Below are 17459 nucleotides of genomic sequence, written 5' to 3' on the forward strand. Positions count from 1 at the left end.
TAGACAGGGGCTCCCAGCCCACCAGTGCTGCAGCAAGTTGTGGGACTTGAACTCTGAGGAATCTATTTGACCTGCCCTGTTCCTTCCAGGGACAAGGCCCCTGGACAGAGAGAGTGTGACTACTCCATTGATGGCATCAACCGATGCATCCGGGACATTGAGCAGGCCTCGCTGGCAGCTGTCAGCCAGAGCTTGGCCACAAGGGATGACATCTCTGTGGAGGTAGGCCGGGGCTCTGTGGCCAGATCAGAGATCTCTGGAAGAGCCAAACATTCTCAGCATCAGGCTTCAGGGGGTGAGGAATGGGACCAAATACTTTTTTGATGCTAGCATGTTGTCATTGAAGCACCTTCTCCTGGAACCCACCGGGGAAGTTTTTTGAGGGACTAAGGCAGATGATGAGTAGGGAATGAGGGTTTGGTGAAGGAACACGTGTGCTGCTGGAGTGGAAATGACAATTGGGGGAAAATGATCAATGTCAGATGAGAGTGCGTCAGTAAGGTGGGGTTACCATATTCAGTTTCACACATTAGTAGAGCAGGCCAAGGCAATAAATGTTGAATGTTTCCTTGTCACGTTTTATCAATGCATTTTTTTGACCAATGGGCATATTTAGTATTAAACTCTACACATTTGGTCCATTCAGAGATAAAGGATTCTATCCTAAGTTACCCAATATCCAGTGTTGGGAACCGTTTGCGTTATCTTTTTAATTCAGAGCCACGGCCTTTTTTGGCCAATTTTTTCTTCCTTCTCTCTGTCAAAAGTCCCTGACACTCAGGAGCTGCTTAATAAATATGGATGCTGTGTTTACTGACATTTCCCTTACCACCCCTGAATTCATCAACAGTGAACTTAGGCCCGCTGTCTCTAAGCAGTGGGCCCAGAGTTGGTCTTGCTCATTTTTATTAATAGAGCTGTCGATTTTACTGCAGCTCTGCCCTCCTCCCCCACTGTCAAGAAAAGAAAGAAGAAATATTCTCATCCTGTGCAGAATGTTACAATTATTGTCAACCTTTTATTAAAGGAGGGAGCTGCATACAGAACAGTGTGCATGTCATAAGTACACAGCTTGATGAATTATCACCAACTGAACACAGCCTTTAGTTGGCACCCAGGTCAAGGAACAAAGATGACCAGCACCCCAGAGCCTCCCCCTCACACCCCCACCCTTTCACCACCCCTCCCAAGACATATCCTCTGTCTTCCCTTCCTCCCTAGAAAGAAAATCCCTCCCTTTGAACTATGTGGGCTCCCTACTTATTACCACATTTGTTTTAATAAGCCATCTGTAATAAGATAACATTGCTGAAATATTCTTGCGTTTTTAGGTGTTTTGTTTTGTTTTGTTTGAGAGAGAGAGCATGAGTGGGAGGAGGAGCAGAGGGAGGGGGAGAAGCAGACTAACCGCTGAGCAGGGAGTCCAATGTGGGACTGGATCCCAGGACTCCAGGATCGTGACCTGAGCCGAAGGCAGACACCTAACTGACCGAGCCATTCAGGCGCCCCTATTCTTGCATTCTTGACTATAATCACATGATGAGCAGAAGATGATAGTGAACTAAATAAGATCCTTGGAAGTTTAGACGTTTCTCTCCGCCTTCATCCAACTTTCTATCTCTGTCTTTCTTTTTCTTTTGTATCCCGAGGACTTTGTTTACCATTTGGCGTGTTAGATTGCTCTTTTCAATAACTAACCTTTGCCCAGAGCCCCCAGCCTGTATGCAGTATTATTCACAGGGAAAGCAGCACGGGCCAGAGTCTCATTTCTGGCAAGCAGAGCATTGTCACCTTGTCAGAAATTACCCTGTTCCATGCTGGCATGTGAAGACCTAAAATGTCCAATGCTGTGATCTATTAATCCTGAATCCATCAAGCAAATTTCCTAGGAAGAGTCCGACAAAGGATCTGATCTGTCCTGCTACCAGCTACTAATGTCTACCTTGAAATTCCCCATCTCCCTCATACTCCAGCATCATCCAGATACTTGGCCTCATCTCTTAATGGCACGAGTTCAGTTCTTCTTTCAAACCTGAGAAGAAATATCTTGGGGGTGCGATATTTAATATTTGCATTCACGTCACCAAATACAATGTACTTAGAGCCTGAGCTGAGCCCAGTGGGTAACTCGCCTGCCATTTTCACAGTGTGCTGTCTGGGAAATGGTCCTGCTTTCAGAGAGCTGATCTCATTTTCCTATCACCCTTTTCTCCCCTCCTCTCCTCCCTGAAGGGGTTCTTAGTTCAGAGGACACAGCCACCTGGACATTTCCCCAGACCTCACGTTAGCTCTCCCCATTCAAACAAAGTTGTCTTCTCTTCTTGGAAGGAAAGGTTCCTTATTTCCAGTAGTTATGCTGCATAACTGAAAGTAAGGATACCAGCAGCACCACTTAACACTGTGCTTGGTGTGAGTGAGCAGCCAGTAGGAAAAGTATTCTTTGGGCTTGCCTTGTGTCACTCACTGGAATTGTGGGGGCTCTAGCCCAGGGGAGCTGAGGATCCCTGGGAAGGGCGGGGTGGAGTGGTAGCTACATGGCTCACCCAAGAGAGGTGTTATCCATTATAGATACAGTGGATGTTTTGATACCCATTTCTCATGGCCTCCCTTGTCTTTTGCGTGGGCCTTTTTATTTTTAAATCAGTGTGGCTACGTGGTGAATTGCCGTAGGGTGAATTTGACAGCTCTCTGTCCTTATCAGGCCCTGCAGGAGCAGCTAACTTCAGTGGTCCAGGAAATCGGGCACCTTATCGATCCCATCGCCACAGCGGCGCGGGGAGAAGCAGCTCAGCTGGGACATAAGGTAATGTGCCCCAAGGGGATCCTGCTGAGGGTGTGCGTGAGTGATGGGGGGCGGGGCACAAGATTGATCACTGACCACTTCAGGATCTGTTTTCACCTAGAGTTCAAACAGAAACTGGAGTGACACCTTTCTGGCTATTGCCGGACTTCCCAGCCAACAAGACATTTACAGTCATCTGTTGCTCTTGACCTTCGCTGGATGAGCCAGAGATGAACGTTGATATTGCTAGTCTGCTGTCTGCCATCTTTTGTCCCTGGCTGACTGGCCTCATTCTCACGTCTTTAGGGATACATTTTTCTTCCATGGCTTCTAAAAGTGCCTGTTCTCACACATGAAGCAGCAGAGCAAACTTGCACACTTCACTCTGGACAACCAGGCCTCCCTAGCCCACTCCAGAGGAGCCTTTCAACTGAGAGCTCATACCCGCATTGTATAAGTACTGACTCATGCTCTGCCTCTTTGGGGTTCATTTTGCAAATCTTTCAAGGGTAGTTGCCTTGTCCAGCAGCCTGTGCCTCAGGATAGAGAGGGCAAAAATCGGATTTTTAACAGCCTCCAGGGCTGGCCTGGGGGGCCGGAACACTGCCCACATGTCTGCCGCAGGGAACTAAGTCTAGCAGACTAGCCAGACTTCATTTCAGTGGTTACTTTTGATTCCAGTAGAAATTCTGTAAGAAAATATGTCTAGATTTCTCCAGCAACAATCCTTGTGCCTGCCCATATGGTATTAGTATAGAAGATTAATTCCTATGTCAGTGGGTGGCATCAAAAGAAAAATAATATATTTGTGTCGTTTGAGTGACAAATTTACTCTTGGCCCTTTGGCTAAACCCGTCTTACTTTCTAAAGGAGAGTTCTGGACGAAGGAGGCCTCTGGCCCTCTATCCAGGGGAGTCCCGGACTGAGAGTTGATCCCCACCTGGTTCCCATTCTTCATTATGACACTCAGGTGGGGTCCCAGATCAGCTTCAGATCACTTGGGAGTGATACATGCAAATTCTCAGACCACATATATTAGTTTCCTAGAGCTGCTATAACAAATTACTATAAACTGGGTGGCTTAAACCAACAGCCACTTAATCTCTCACAGAAGTCTAAAATCAAGGTGTCCGCAGGGCCAGACTCTTTCTGGAGGCTCTATGGGAGAATCTGTTCTTTGCTTTTCTAGCTTCTGGTGGCTCTGAGTGTTCTTTCACTATGATATCATGCCAGTCTCTGCCTCTGTGGTCACGGTGTCTCCTCCTCTTCTGTCTTCCCCTCCTCTGTCTCTTATTAGAATACTTCTTAACAGATTTAGGACCCACCCAGGTAATCCAAGGTGATCATTTGGAGAACTTAAATACATCTGCAAAGACCTTTCTTTCCCAGTAAGATCATATTCACAGGTTCCAGGGATTTGGGCACAGACATACCTTTTTGGGGGACCACTACTCAACCCTTTCTGCCACCCTAGGCCTAGGGAAACATCATGTACCAAGTACTCAAAATTCTGTGTTATTTTAACTTCTGTGCTAACCCATGTAAGGATATTTCCTATTCTGTCATGTCTCGAAAACAGAAGTTATTATAGTCTTTGCTAAGCTCCCTAAGTACAGGAAAAAGCACATCCTTTCAAAAACTTTTGCCCACAATCCATGAAGAATAATGACACCTAGCATTTATTGAGTGCCTACTACATGTCAGGCATTGTGCTAAGTACTTGTATGTATGCTCATTTAATTCTTCTAACAATCTGAAGGAGCTTAGTGCTATTATTCATCCCCATTTTATGGAGAAGGAAACTGAAGTTTGGTAATAGGAAGCAGATTGCCTAAGAGTTCTCGTTAAGGAATTGACACACAGGATTCAAATCCAGTGGCTCTGACACTGGAGCTCTCTCTCTCCATCACCAACCATAATGCCTCCATGAGGGCACCAGCTTAGTTGTATTTAATTCTCAGCACACAGCAGCCCTTGACATTTTACAGTTGCATTGATGAAATGTACTTTTAAAATTAAAAAAAAATTAATCTAGAAGGGCACCTGGGTGGCTCAGTCGGTTAAGCGTCTGACTCTTGATTTCGGCTCAGTTCATGATCTCAGGGTCGTGAGATCAAGCCCCACCTTGGGCCCCATGCTCAGCGCAGAGTCTGCTTGAGCTTCCCTCTCTCCCCCTTCCCCTCCACTTGTGGGCACTCTCTCTCTAAATAATTAATTAATGAAATCTTTGGGGGAAAAATGAATCTAGAAGACATGTAAGATTCTAATGCATTAAACGTCTTAATTCCTTTAAAACATACAGGACCCATCATGAGCCCTGACCCCTAATGACCCATCACTGCACTGTGGTCCCTTTGGTGGAGGCACGAGTGCCCTTCCAGCAGAAGAGGATGAAATCCAAGGGGGATGTGGAGGGCTGGTACCTGGAGTTAGGCAGGCCGGGTCTTACACGAAGGTGTTTGGCCAAGGCAGAGACTAGGGCCAAAATCCAGCCAAGTCGTATGCTTTGGCATCAGTCGTGTCTGCCCCAAGGATAGGGAGCCCCTTTAAAATTCATCCAAAATACCATAAAGGCCAGCAATAGCCCTGTTCAGGTGCTTTAAAACCATCTGTAAGAGAACTATAATCGAGGATAAAAGAGTAAATGTATGTTGGTTGCTGGCTCATGGTGTGTCTCATTGTTAGCTCTAATGAACTTTCGTATTTTGGACTCCCACCTTGTCCCAACCACCACCAGCCCCACAAACCCCTGCCCCCTGCTTCGTTTCTGACCCAGTGACCGCACCACTCATGCTCAGTGGCCTTCCTGCCCACGGCCCCATCACGTTCATTCTTCGTCCACATCATGGGAAGAAGCATTAAGGGAAATTGCTGGCTAAAGGCTTGAACTTATATACGCTTGATGGAAATAATTTAGCAAGTAGTAATTGGCACACACAATGAGGAGCGGAACAGAAGAGCGTGATCAGGGTCACTGTGTTTTATCCGAGCGGGAATAGATGGTGGTGTCTGAGGCAAGCACAGCGAATGTCAAAAGCTGACATTCTGGATGCTGAGTAGATGTGCATTACTGTATTACGCTCGGACTTTACTTTAAATACTTCAGAGAGCCGCAAACAAATACCAAACAATAAACTTCTAAACTCCAGTATTACAACTGTGGCAGAGCTGGACTGAAAATGAGAAGTAGCAGGCAGTGGAGCAGAAGGTGGGAGCCTGGGCTGTGGACGAGAACACCTGCTTCCTGTCACTGCTCTACATCGTGGCTGCTTGGGGTCGAAAGAGTTACTTCACTCACCTAAGCCTTGGTTTCTTCATTTGTGTGTACCTCGTAGAATTGCTGTGGGGATTAGATGAAGCATGGTCAGCCTGTAGCAGAAAGCCTGGCATGGGGGATGTGCCCAAGCAATGTCTGTGACACATGACCCTGCCCAGCTGGTGGGCGCCCCTGAGTACGGAGGCCTCAGCAAGAACCGTGCTTTGCCATCTGGCTTTTCTCCCGGACTGGACTAATCACGAACAGAACATTGGGACCGATGTGAAATCATGTTCACTTTTAATGCAAATCCACGTTAGGTCGACACGCTCAGGGCAGAGGGCAGTTGGGCTGGCTTCTTGAAAGCCTTTGCTGTCAGGCTGCTTCTCTCAACGGCCCTGCTCCCCTGCCCCTCCCCGCCCCCTTCCTTTGCGTTCATAAGATGCTCAGCTCTGGTTCTTTCGAAAGCTTTGCTGTTGACGAAGTTAAAATTTGTAAAAGTCTCACACCCAACACTGGATCACAGAACAAATTTCTTAACGCTTCTGCCATGATGAGAGACGGGACGGAGAGCTTGCCAGAGAAAGTAAAATCCAAGCGAGAGTTCGTGAACGAGCAAGTACTTTTGAAAGTAAAATTGAGTGATGTAAGTTCTCAGGGTCTCATGTATAACATGATGACTCTAACTCATGACAGTGGATTTAATAATAGGAAACAACAAAAGTGGATTTCAGCGGGTCTGCCTCTCACTGTGCGTCATCCCATGCCTGTCCCAGTCCCGTCTCCACTAGTGGGGCCCCTACAGGAGATACATGGATTTACATGATGCATCTGTGGCTTTTTTGTCTTGAAAGGTGACCCAGCTGGCAAGCTACTTTGAGCCCTTGATCTTAGCTGCAGTCGGTGTCGCCTCCAAGATTCTGGATCATCAGCAGCAGATGACGGTGCTGGACCAGACCAAGACGCTCGCAGAATCTGCCTTGCAGATGTTGTATGCAGCCAAAGAAGGTGGAGGAAACCCCAAGGTACAGTTTGGGATCCCGGGGACTCACCTAGGGCTGCTGAGAAGCCATCAAGTATTCCTCAATATTGAGTCCCTCCAAGGAAAATTTCTCCAGTTCTTGGTTGATAGTATGTGCCTTCCCACTCAAAGGTGGGCAAGAATCTACGATTGGCCTTCACGGGGATCTTTAAGGGGAACATCAAGATATATATACATATTTAATACATAATTAAGCCTTTTTGTTAAGTTATGTTTTCCATGTCAGAATATGTAGGCAAGCGTCCTTGGGAAAGGAAAACATTGTGTGGTTATTGCAGGAATAAAAATTAATACCTGCCAGGCACCTGCTCAGTGTTGACACCCAGCTTGTGCAAAGCAAAGCCCAGTTGTTTTCCAATGAATATCATTTGGATATTTCCATTCCTGACACTCAAGTTCAAATCAGAATGTGGGGCAAGGTCACCCGTGGCATGTGTTTCTATTGTCTTGCATCAGCAGTTGTGTATGAAAATCTCCCTTACTAGTTTGCTGGGGGAACATTTCCTCAGCCCGATGTGTCTGTCACCCAGCTCCTTGAAGTGGCCAAAGATGGTGACGGCAGGCCATCTTCTCTCAGGGGTGATATTTGCGTCCGAGTGATTATTTTACTTGTGAAACCATCTTATAAGTTCCCCCAGGGTTCTGGTACCTTGAGAGGAGGTCAGAGGCTCCTCCTGCTATTTGTACCTTCTGGCAGGTGCCTCCACATAGTCAGTCTGAATTTCCTGGGTCCTCACTTAAGCACACTACACTGTGGGAACACAGGCTGGAACAGTTTGTGTGGGATACTTGCCTACAAGCTATAGGAATCCCCATTATGTACGTGTTCTTTTTAGCGTGTTTTGTCTTCAACATCTTCTTCACATCGATAACTTGGTATAGCAGGGAAGACTCTAGAGTAAGAGTAAGAATCACACAATAGTAATCTTAGAGCTCACAGTTGCTGAGTGCTGGTTCTACGTCACCTCTTCTACCTTATGTCCTCTTGATATTTAATCTTCATAAAAATCCCATGTTGTAAGAAGGTTCCCATTATACAGACGTGGGAACTGAGACTGCTTAGGTAAGTCATCCCACATCACAGGAGAGGTAGATGTCGAGTCAGGACTGAGCCTACACCCTCTGGAAACACAGGCCGACTGCCCAAAGCAAGGGCCGGAGAGAGGTTGAGCAAAGTTGCAAGCAAGAGGCCACATGTGGCTAGTCGGTCTCAGAAAAAGAAATTATTTGGCACATAAGGGTGGCTCGAGGCATGCTGGCAAGGAGGAACAGCATATGCAAAGGTGTGCGTAGGGTTACAAAAGGATCGAGGTATCTTTGGAGAAGAGCGTGCAGTCTGATGTCCATGGAACGTACGGAGAGTGGGGACGACCAGGGGGGTGTTGTGACAGCCCTCCTCTCCCACACTCTAAGGCGTTTGGGCTTTTTTGTAAGCAGTGGGGACTTACAACCCATCCAGAGTTGAGAAACACCGCTCTGGTAGCAGTGTGAATAATGTCTTAGACTTGCGTTTTCTGAGTTCAGTTTTTCCAATCATGTATCTGGCAACTATTAAGAGCCTAATTCTTGGGCTGCTAAAAATAATGAGAGCCAGCCAGCGCCCTCAAGTTGTTCTCAGTCTTCCGGAAAGAAAAAAGGCTTGTTGCTGAAATGGTGAGGTTGAGCAAGAAGAACAAGAATGCCCTTCTGACTAATCACTGAGCGATAGGTGCCCCGAGGTGGCCCAGCCCCCTTTGCACCTGCCACAGTGGTGAGGCCGGGGTGGGGCGGAGTGGGACTCGCTTCCAGACCCAGCTCCGGGTTGTCTTTTCTCCACGGCTGAGTGGCACCTTGCTCCACCCCGACCTGAGAGGATTCAGTCCTGGCAGAATAATTCCAATTAGGCGTTTTTCTGGGTTTTAAGGTATTAGCACGTCTGCTTGGACTGCAAATTCAGAGCTCCTTGCAGAATTCTGTTTTATACCAAGAAACTCAGGGTCGGGAGCATGTGTAGTCAGCACTGTAAGCTTTACAGGACATCCTGTGCTTGGGAATGGTGGCTGGACGCAAGAGTGGGACTTGCCTTCAGTGACTGAGCTGAGGCATTGGTGACAGGCTGAGACATGATGAGTAAAGGCAGGACGGGTACCTGGGTCTCTCCACTCCCTGGCATCCTGCGTTCAGCCTATGCTCTGTCTGCAGACCCTGACAGGCTCGTCACAAAGGATGCCTAGGCCACCATAAGCTGGGTTTTAGGTCCTTTCTTAAGAGGCTTAGTGCACAGATTTAATCACCTTGGGTGCTATTCTTTGGGCAAATATTTCCTCGGTGTTACTTGCTAGGTCGTAGGTGATGTGTGTATGTATGTGTTAGATGTTGTTGTGTGTCACTGTGTGCCGAGGAAATGCAGTTCAGTGATCATCAGTGTTTCTGATGTGGTGGAAAAGAGGGTAGGCTTTGGAGTCCAACATAATTGGATTCAAATCCCAGTTCTGCCTCTTGCTAGCAAATTACTTCATTTCTTGGCTTCCTCATCTAAACAGTGGGGTTAACAGTGAATACCTCTCAGGGGTCGTTATAGAGATTGACTGAGATAATGTGCCTAACACAGTAGGTATTAAAAAAAGAAAAGAAAAGAAAGGGACAGCCCCAGAGCCTGGTGTTAATGAGTCCTACGATCACGAGGCATTTGCAGGGTAGCCTCACCCTCGCCCCACTGAGCCCCCTTCCACACTCACCTCTGCCCCACCCAGCTCCCTCCTACATCCTCCTTGAAGGGCCCCTCCTGCTTCTCCGGCAGGAGATACCCAGCCCTGTGCACTGCTGGGCAGTTCTAATTATTCGTTGGTTTTTACCCTTCTGCTGACATTGACTTGTGTCCCCCAACCCCCTGTGGCCTTCTCCCATTTTCCAGATTCCTGTGATGTCTATGCCTGCTTTGCTGGGCTTTGTAGTTGAAGCACTATAATAGAGAAATAAGGCTCCCTTGGAAGTAGACTTCAGACATGTTTCCAAAAAAGAACCGAGTCTGATTTTTCTCCCGTGTTGTGCTGTGAGGAGCAGTAACAAGGAGCCCCTCCAGAATCTAAAATAATGACCTCATTGTTGAGCCTCCTGAGTCCACTTCCCAGATTGCTGGTGGGCTTTTAAGCATGCCTTAATTGAGCGCCTACTGTGTCTTTGGGTGTCTGAAACATCGTGTGCTCAGGTGGCTGGTGTGTGTGATTTGGATGTGGCTGTGTGGTAGAGATGAGGTTTGCCATTGGAGCTGGGGGAAGCGGCCCTGGGAGAGGCCCAGCGTAATTGGAGGAGGCTTCACAGACTCTCAGCTGACCCGTTAACGGTCTGTGACTTAAATAGGTGGAACGAAGGGGAGCAGGCCTAGAGAACTCCTCGCGAGAGCTGATGGGAAGGTAATTGTTTCTGGGACCGCCAAGAGCAAGGATGTGTTTTTGTAGGTTTGGATGCCCCGGTGCGGAGAAAATGTCCTTTACATTTTCCAGGGAGTTCAGAGAGCAGTCTTGGGATTTGCCGCTGCCATCTCCACAACTTGCCTCTTGGACCTTCCTCAGCCCATATGGGATAGCAGCCCTCACTTCTGCCCAGAAACGTGCACTCGGCTCGAATATGAGCGTTCCACAGAATTGCTGACATTTTTGAGCTACCGGTGATCATCTTACTGGAAGTGAGATTTAGAGAAACACACACCTTCTAATTTTACCATTTTCATCAATACTTGTGTGAGGTGCTCTCTCAAGAGGGTAATGTGCAGAAAGTGTCACTTTTCAGACTTCCATCATCAAAAGCAAAGCAGTCTGCACATTTTGTGTTTTACCTTCTCTGTACCATGAAATCAGCCATCAACCTAAATTTCCCGTTTCCTCCATCACATCCCTAAGAGAGGGTGCATCCTGACACACTCAAGACAACCATCCGTGATTGGACCGTGGCTTTTCCATTCCACAGACTGAGCCAGTTCCTGTGGCTCCCACAGCCTCCTCTTAGAATTCTTCTCTTTCAGTTAGCCAGTTAAAAAGAGTTACCATGGCATTTGCTTCCCTCCCTGGCCTCCTTACCTTCTCATCCACCAAAGGGAAGGTGCAATTTCTTGGGTATTGGAAGGGTCGTCTCCCTGTGAGGTGCGTTGGGGCAGCCGTGGCCACTGCGTGGGGGCCCCCCTGGTGCCTGGAGCAGTGTGATTCTGATGCTGACTACCTGGCATCAGGTCAGATTTCCCAGGTTAAGGGCATTACCCTCAATTCAGGCGCCAGCCATAGGCTCCGAGGTTCCCAGTCCATCCTCACTCTGACCAGGTGGCTCCAAATTCAGGGGGCTCTCTCTAGCCCTTCAGGTTCAATAATTTGCTGGAATGACTCACAGGACTCAGGAAATTGCTCTACTTACTGTTACCGTTTTATTATAAAGGCTACAAACCAGCCAAAAGAAGAGATGCAAAAGGTGAGGTTTGGGGGCATCCTAAACATGTCCCAAGGATGTGTCACCCTCTCACTTCACCAACCGGGGAAGCTCACTCCAGCTTTGCTGCCCAGAGTTTTATTGGGATTTTGTTATGTAGGCTGGATTGATTGACTCTAGTCATATGATCAATAATCCAGTCTGCAGCCCCCTCTCATCCCCCGAGGTCAGGCCGATATTATGTTGCTCAAAGCCACAACCCTCTAATCACATGGTTGGTCTCTCCAGCGTGGCCAGCCCCTGAAACTGCCTACGGACCACCATGAGTCCCCTTCTTAGCCTAAACTAATGTGTGGTCAGGGAGCCCCCCATGAAGCACAGAGGCGGTCCGGAATCACTTGGGAAATGCTAAGCACTTGAAGCCTCCCTCCTAAGAACCTAGAACAAAAATCAGCCAAATGTTTTACCATTTCACACCCAGGTGAGGTTCCGGGGTTGGGCTCATCTGGCGGCAAGTGCTGAATGAGGGGGTCCCAGCCAACTTTGGGCGTGGTAGCAAGTCCTAAGGCCCCTTGCCTTTCCACATGGTACTTGGATGCCATCACCTTGTTTAAAAGCACCATGTTGGAGGGGAAAAACTGAAATTAGATGGCATATTCCCTAGATTAAGGTTTGTTTTTCCAGTGAGTGCTGAAAAATTTGACCTGATCTGGCCATCTGCTCAGTTTCCCTTTGACCAGTGGCATCATTTCAGCAGATGGCCAGCCAGTCGGTGGCCTTGGTCGGCCACCAGATCCATAAGCTTTCGTGCTTAAGCTCCCATTTTCAGATGGCAACTGTCAGAGGGGTCCCTGGCCGGGACAATGTCCAGCTCTCGCCTTCCAGGGGGTTGGGGGGACGAACGGGTTATGCACAGCAGCGCTGAGCACAGTGCCTGGCACAGAGGAGCCCCTCAGGAGTGGCGGCAGCTGGTCGCTCTTCCTGCTGTTCCGGGCCTTGATGTTTGATGTGGCTTCCGGTTCCCTGCCTGTCACCTAGGATGAGGCATTGTCTGTCAGATGCTCAGATACCTGACCCAGGATACAAGAACATAGCTTTTGCAGCTGGCTGGGCCCACAGGCTGGCTCTTGTGCTGTATAGAGTACACACTAGCCCTTGGCACCTTGCCCGCATCCACCCGAATGCCGTTGGGTATTCTTGGGCCAGTCAGAAGAGCTGGGGCAGGTCATTGCTGCGAGCTCGAGCCCAGCTGACCGCTCGAGGGCAGGGAGGGAGGGAGGGCCAGGTCCTGCTGACTCTCCATGAGCCCTCTCTGGGCCCTCAGCTCTGCTATCCATGCCTGGTAGGCAGCAGAGAAACAGATGGTTCCATTTATTTCTAAACAAGCCTCTCCGGAGGAGAAATTTGCACCAACAGCCTGTGAAGGGTATCCTTGTTAAAAGAGAAAAAATACCTGTGAAAGTAAAAATGAACGTCTCACCCTTTACATGAGCCCCCCCTGGCGACTTGATCCACCCCTTCATTTGCTGCAAACCCTGTGCTTCTAGAGGGAAGCAGAGCCAACTGTTGGCAAGGAGCACACGGTCTAGTTGGGGAGGGGGCAGGGTTGAGGAAGAGGTAACGGGAGGAGGCAGGAGCTGTATGCTAGGCACCATGCCAGGCACTTCCCATACAGTGCACTTGTCAGCTGATTTTCACAGTCCACATCCTTTCTGCCTCTGGACCTTTGTACAGCCCATGTCCTCTGCCCGGCACATTCTCCCTTTTCCCCCCTCCTCACCCCATCAACTCTGCTGGACACTGGTCTCAACTTCAGCCCAGACACCTCCTCTGAGAAGTCCTCTCTGACCCCAAGGCTGGTCTCGGAGCCCTTCTTAGGGGCTGTCGCTGTGAGCTGTTGCTGCAAACAAGCCATCCTAAAACTTAGTGACTTAAAACAACACCATCTGAGATTGATCTCGGGTGGGTCTGCAGATCACTGAGTTCAGCGAGGTGGTTCTCACTCAGAGTCCCTCCTGCCGCTGCAGCCAGACGGTGGCTGGGACTTACTTGAGGGACCTGAGGGTCAGTCGCTCCCGGGTCTGGTGCTTGAGCTGCCATCATGGAGACGTTCAGGGGCTGGGGCTCCGTGAGCAGCCCTTTGTAGCTCTGTGTGGTCTCATCGTGCAGTCTGCCCAGCACAAAGCCTCAAGACAGCCAGCCTCCTTACACAGAGGCCAAGGAACACAGGCACGTGTCCTGAGAGAGAGCCGAGCAGAAGCCCTATCCTGTTCCAGTATTGAATCTCATTTTCCCCATATTCTTTTCTCTGAGGCCTTCACATCTGGGTGACTCTCTGACTCCAGAGTTGCTTCTCAGGGCTGCAGGAATCCAAAGGAAAGCCAATGAGAGCATGAGCACAGAGCCATCCAAGGAGGGCTGCTGGAGGAGGTGGTATTGAGGCTGGGCCTTGAAAGAGGGCTAGGATTTGTATGGGGCAAAGGGCAAAGGGAGGAGGCAACACAATAGAACCAGCTGCTGCCAGCCAATGGGGAGGGGGTAGAGCTGTGAGGAGGCTGTGGGGTACGGGGGTGGGCGGGTCAGCCAGGACTGTGCCAGGGAAGGGGGTGGAGGAAAGAAGTCCGGAGAGCGAGTCCCCATCCGAGGTGGGAAAAGAGTCAAGGGATCTTTGCCCCTCAGGGCTATTTGTCACTCCTAACTTCTAAGTTAATTTAATTTTTTTTAAGATTTTATTTATTTGAGAGAGAGAGAGCACAAGCAGGGGGAGTGGGAGAGGGAGAAGCAGACTCCCCACCGAGCAGGGAGCCCAACACGGGGCTCCATCCCAGGACCCTGAGATCATCACCTGAGCTGAAGGTAGAGCCTTAACCGACTTCTAAGTTAATTTTAGTCATAATGGTCAATAATTAGCGTTTGCATCCTGACACAGTTGCCTTGAGGTCACCATCCATGATCCGCGTATTTCACATCTCGTCACATGTCATTTTGGAAGACCTCTTCTGGATTCCCGTGGCTTTTCCATTCCACAGACTGAGCCAGTTCCCGTGGCTCCCACAGCCTCCTCTTAGAATTCTTCTCTTTCAGTTAGCCAGTCAAAAGAGTTACCATTTACCTTCCCTCCCTGGCCTCCTTACCTTCTCATCCACCAAAGGGAAGATGCAATTTCTTGGGTATTGGAAGGGTCATCTCCCTGTGAGGTGCGTTAGGGCAGCCGTGGCCATTGCGTGGGGGCCCCCTCGTGCCTGGAGCAGCTCGAGTCTGATGCTGACTACCTGGCATTAGGTCAAGCTTCCCTAGGCTTGGGCACCTACTACTAGACTGTTCTTTTTTTTTTTTTCTTTTTAAGATTTTGTTTATTTAGTTGAGAGAGAGAGAGAGAGCATGAGCATGGGGAGGGGCAAAGGCAGAGGGAGAGGCAGACTCCCCGCTGAGCAGGGAGCTGGATGCAGGGCTCTATCCCAGGACCCTGGGATCATGACCTGAGCCGAAGGCAGACGCTCAACCGACTGAGCCACCCAGGTGCCCTTAGACTGCTCTTATTATAAATATATGGCTCATGTATCCACATCATCTCATTAGAATTATGCATAGTGTTATGGTTATTCCCACTGTGCTGCGGAAGCCACGCCCAGGGACCGCTTAGCTAGTAAGAGGTGGATCCAGAGCTAGAACCCAGTTTTTCTGATGGTGGGATCTTGGCTCCTTCTGCATCTTGCTACCATCAGTGGTGTTTTTTCAAGGAGCCTGGCACTACCATTGTTGCATCTGTCCATTCATTCATTTACTCAGCGCCTCCTCCGTGCTTGATACGCTTGTGAAGCCCTAGCAGGTATTGGAGCATCTCCGAGTTACAGTCAGAGGTAATGTGTGAGTGCTCGAGACTTTGCCTGCAGAACATCTGTCCCTGGAGAACTTTGCTCCCTCGTCCTCCAACCTCAGGGCAGTGTAATCTGTGACATAAATCCAAAGGCTCTTCGTCTTTCCGCAGATGTATTTCTCCTCTATGTCGTTACATTTCCATAATCCAGCCTTCTTTGCAGGAAGGGAATTCTAGTGTACTGGGCAGCCTTGAAGAGAAGTGCATTTGTTGTGAACATGTTTTTCCCTTTATATTAGTTTTTTTTTTTTTTTTAACTAAACCTGTAAACTTGTGTCATTGGGAATCAGCAGCATTCTCTTGCTACCATCCTGAACAGACTAACCTAAAACTGGTCCTGTCATAAGATGCTGTTTGATATTGCAATTTTATTTTTCCTTTTGATTGAAAAAGACATCTTTTTCTATTTCTCTTTCTGATTTGTAATGATTTTGCAAACAAATGTACCAAGATAAGTAAAGGAAAAATCCAAATCACTGTGGTGCTCTATAATGGGGATAACGTTGTGCTTTTTAAGGTTATACCTAAAAGAAGTGAAGTGATTTCCAAGGAGACTGAGCACCATTTTCCTCTGCTTATGGAAATCTCTCACAGTCCTCTTTCCGCTTTCCCTTCTCAGGCCCAGCACACCCACGATGCCATCACAGAGGCCGCCCAGCTCATGAAGGAGGCTGTCGATGACATCATGGTGACACTGAATGAAGCTGCCAGTGAAGTGGGGCTGGTGGGAGGCATGGTCGACGCCATTGCAGAGGCCATGAGCAAGGTAGACCTGGGCTCCCAGGTGCTCACCTTCACCCCTTGACCCCCATTCCTCCTCGGTTTCCCTCAGATGTGGTCCCTAGGTGCTTTTTCTAAGGAGCGGTCAGCCACAGCGGATACCAGTGACCCTCCTCTTTTCCTGAGGGTTCTGATCAATGTACACACATCCTCTCCTCTGTCCAACATGTTACTCATTCTTGATTCTTCATTCATTACTTTTGGAAGCCACTCTCACCCTGTCTTCCAGTTTTACACAGGGGAAAAATAATGGAGATGGAGAAAGTATCATTGGTTCCTTCACTTATAAAATGGAAATAGGTATTTACCTCCCTTGTTTACCTCCTAGAGTTGTCGTGGGAAACAAGAAGGGATTCCCAAGGGCTGGTCTTCGGAATGGCTACTTTGGAATCATGGGGAGCACATTCCTAGGCCCTACCCCATCCCCGATGAATTGAAATCTCTATGGAGTTGAGCTAAGGAATCTCTGGATTTGTTTTTTTAAGACTTTATTTATTTATTTGACAGAGACAGAGAGAGCACAAGCAGGGGGAGTGGCAGGGAGAGGGAGAAGCAGGCTTCCCACGGAGCAGGGAGCCCCATGCGGGACTCGATCCCAGGACCCCAGGATCATGACCTGAGCCAAAAGCAGACGCTTAACCGACTGAGCCACCCAGGCGTCCCAGGAATCTCTGGATCTTTTAAATCTCCCCACGGTTTTGGTAACCAGATGCAGAAACCACTTAAGTAGTATGTATGAAAGCCCATAGTGAACTCTTGCAGGCAACAGGCATAGAAGATAACGTGACAATCATTTCTCCTCTAGTGACTCCTTGGTTGAGTTGGATCAGTAGGGAAGTGTGACTGGAGAAGTATCTCCTGCTCTTTCCTCAAGGAATCCTTCGCTAGTCATGTCAGTTTGATAGTCGTTAAAATTAACAGTTGTTCATCAACATCTAATTTTCATTCTGTGATAGCATAGCCAAGAATTTTAGATTTTTGTCCGTGTTTTGAAACGTCCATTGTCAGATTGTGAATACGTTATTATGGTTTTTCAGGGTAATAAGTGGGTCTTTAATTGCTAATTTAGAGAAGATTGGTTGGTTCGTATCTCCATAAAGAGGGGATAGCCTGAAACTATAATTAGGTTAATTTCCCTTAAAACATTCATTAGGCAGTCATTACCAGACTGAGAGAGGCATGAGCTGGGCGGGGATGCCGGGCTGCTTTAGACGCCCCAGATGTGCCTTGTCGGATCACTCTGGTAATTTCTGCTATGGGCTTCTCGTGCCTCGAATATGGACAGTTTGGCAGAAAATGAGTGAAATTCCCCCTCTTTCTAAAGCCT

At 48.4% G+C, this 17459-nt stretch overlaps 1 protein-coding gene across 1 annotated transcript in view; it reads left to right on the forward strand.

Annotated features, from left to right (window-relative positions):
• Positions 1-17459, forward strand: part of TLN2 (talin 2) — a 437998-nt gene that overhangs the window by 357349 nt on the left and 63190 nt on the right. Inside the window, exons 40-43 of the mRNA XM_035728108.1 lie at positions 90-222; positions 2702-2803; positions 6893-7063; positions 15972-16118. Of these exons, the coding sequence (XP_035584001.1) occupies positions 90-222; positions 2702-2803; positions 6893-7063; positions 15972-16118 (553 nt within the window). The remainder of the gene's footprint in view (positions 1-89; positions 223-2701; positions 2804-6892; positions 7064-15971; positions 16119-17459) is intronic.

This window comes from Zalophus californianus, chromosome 6 (assembly GCF_009762305.2).
Source record: "Zalophus californianus isolate mZalCal1 chromosome 6, mZalCal1.pri.v2, whole genome shotgun sequence".
Taxonomy (NCBI): Eukaryota; Metazoa; Chordata; class Mammalia; order Carnivora; family Otariidae; genus Zalophus; species Zalophus californianus.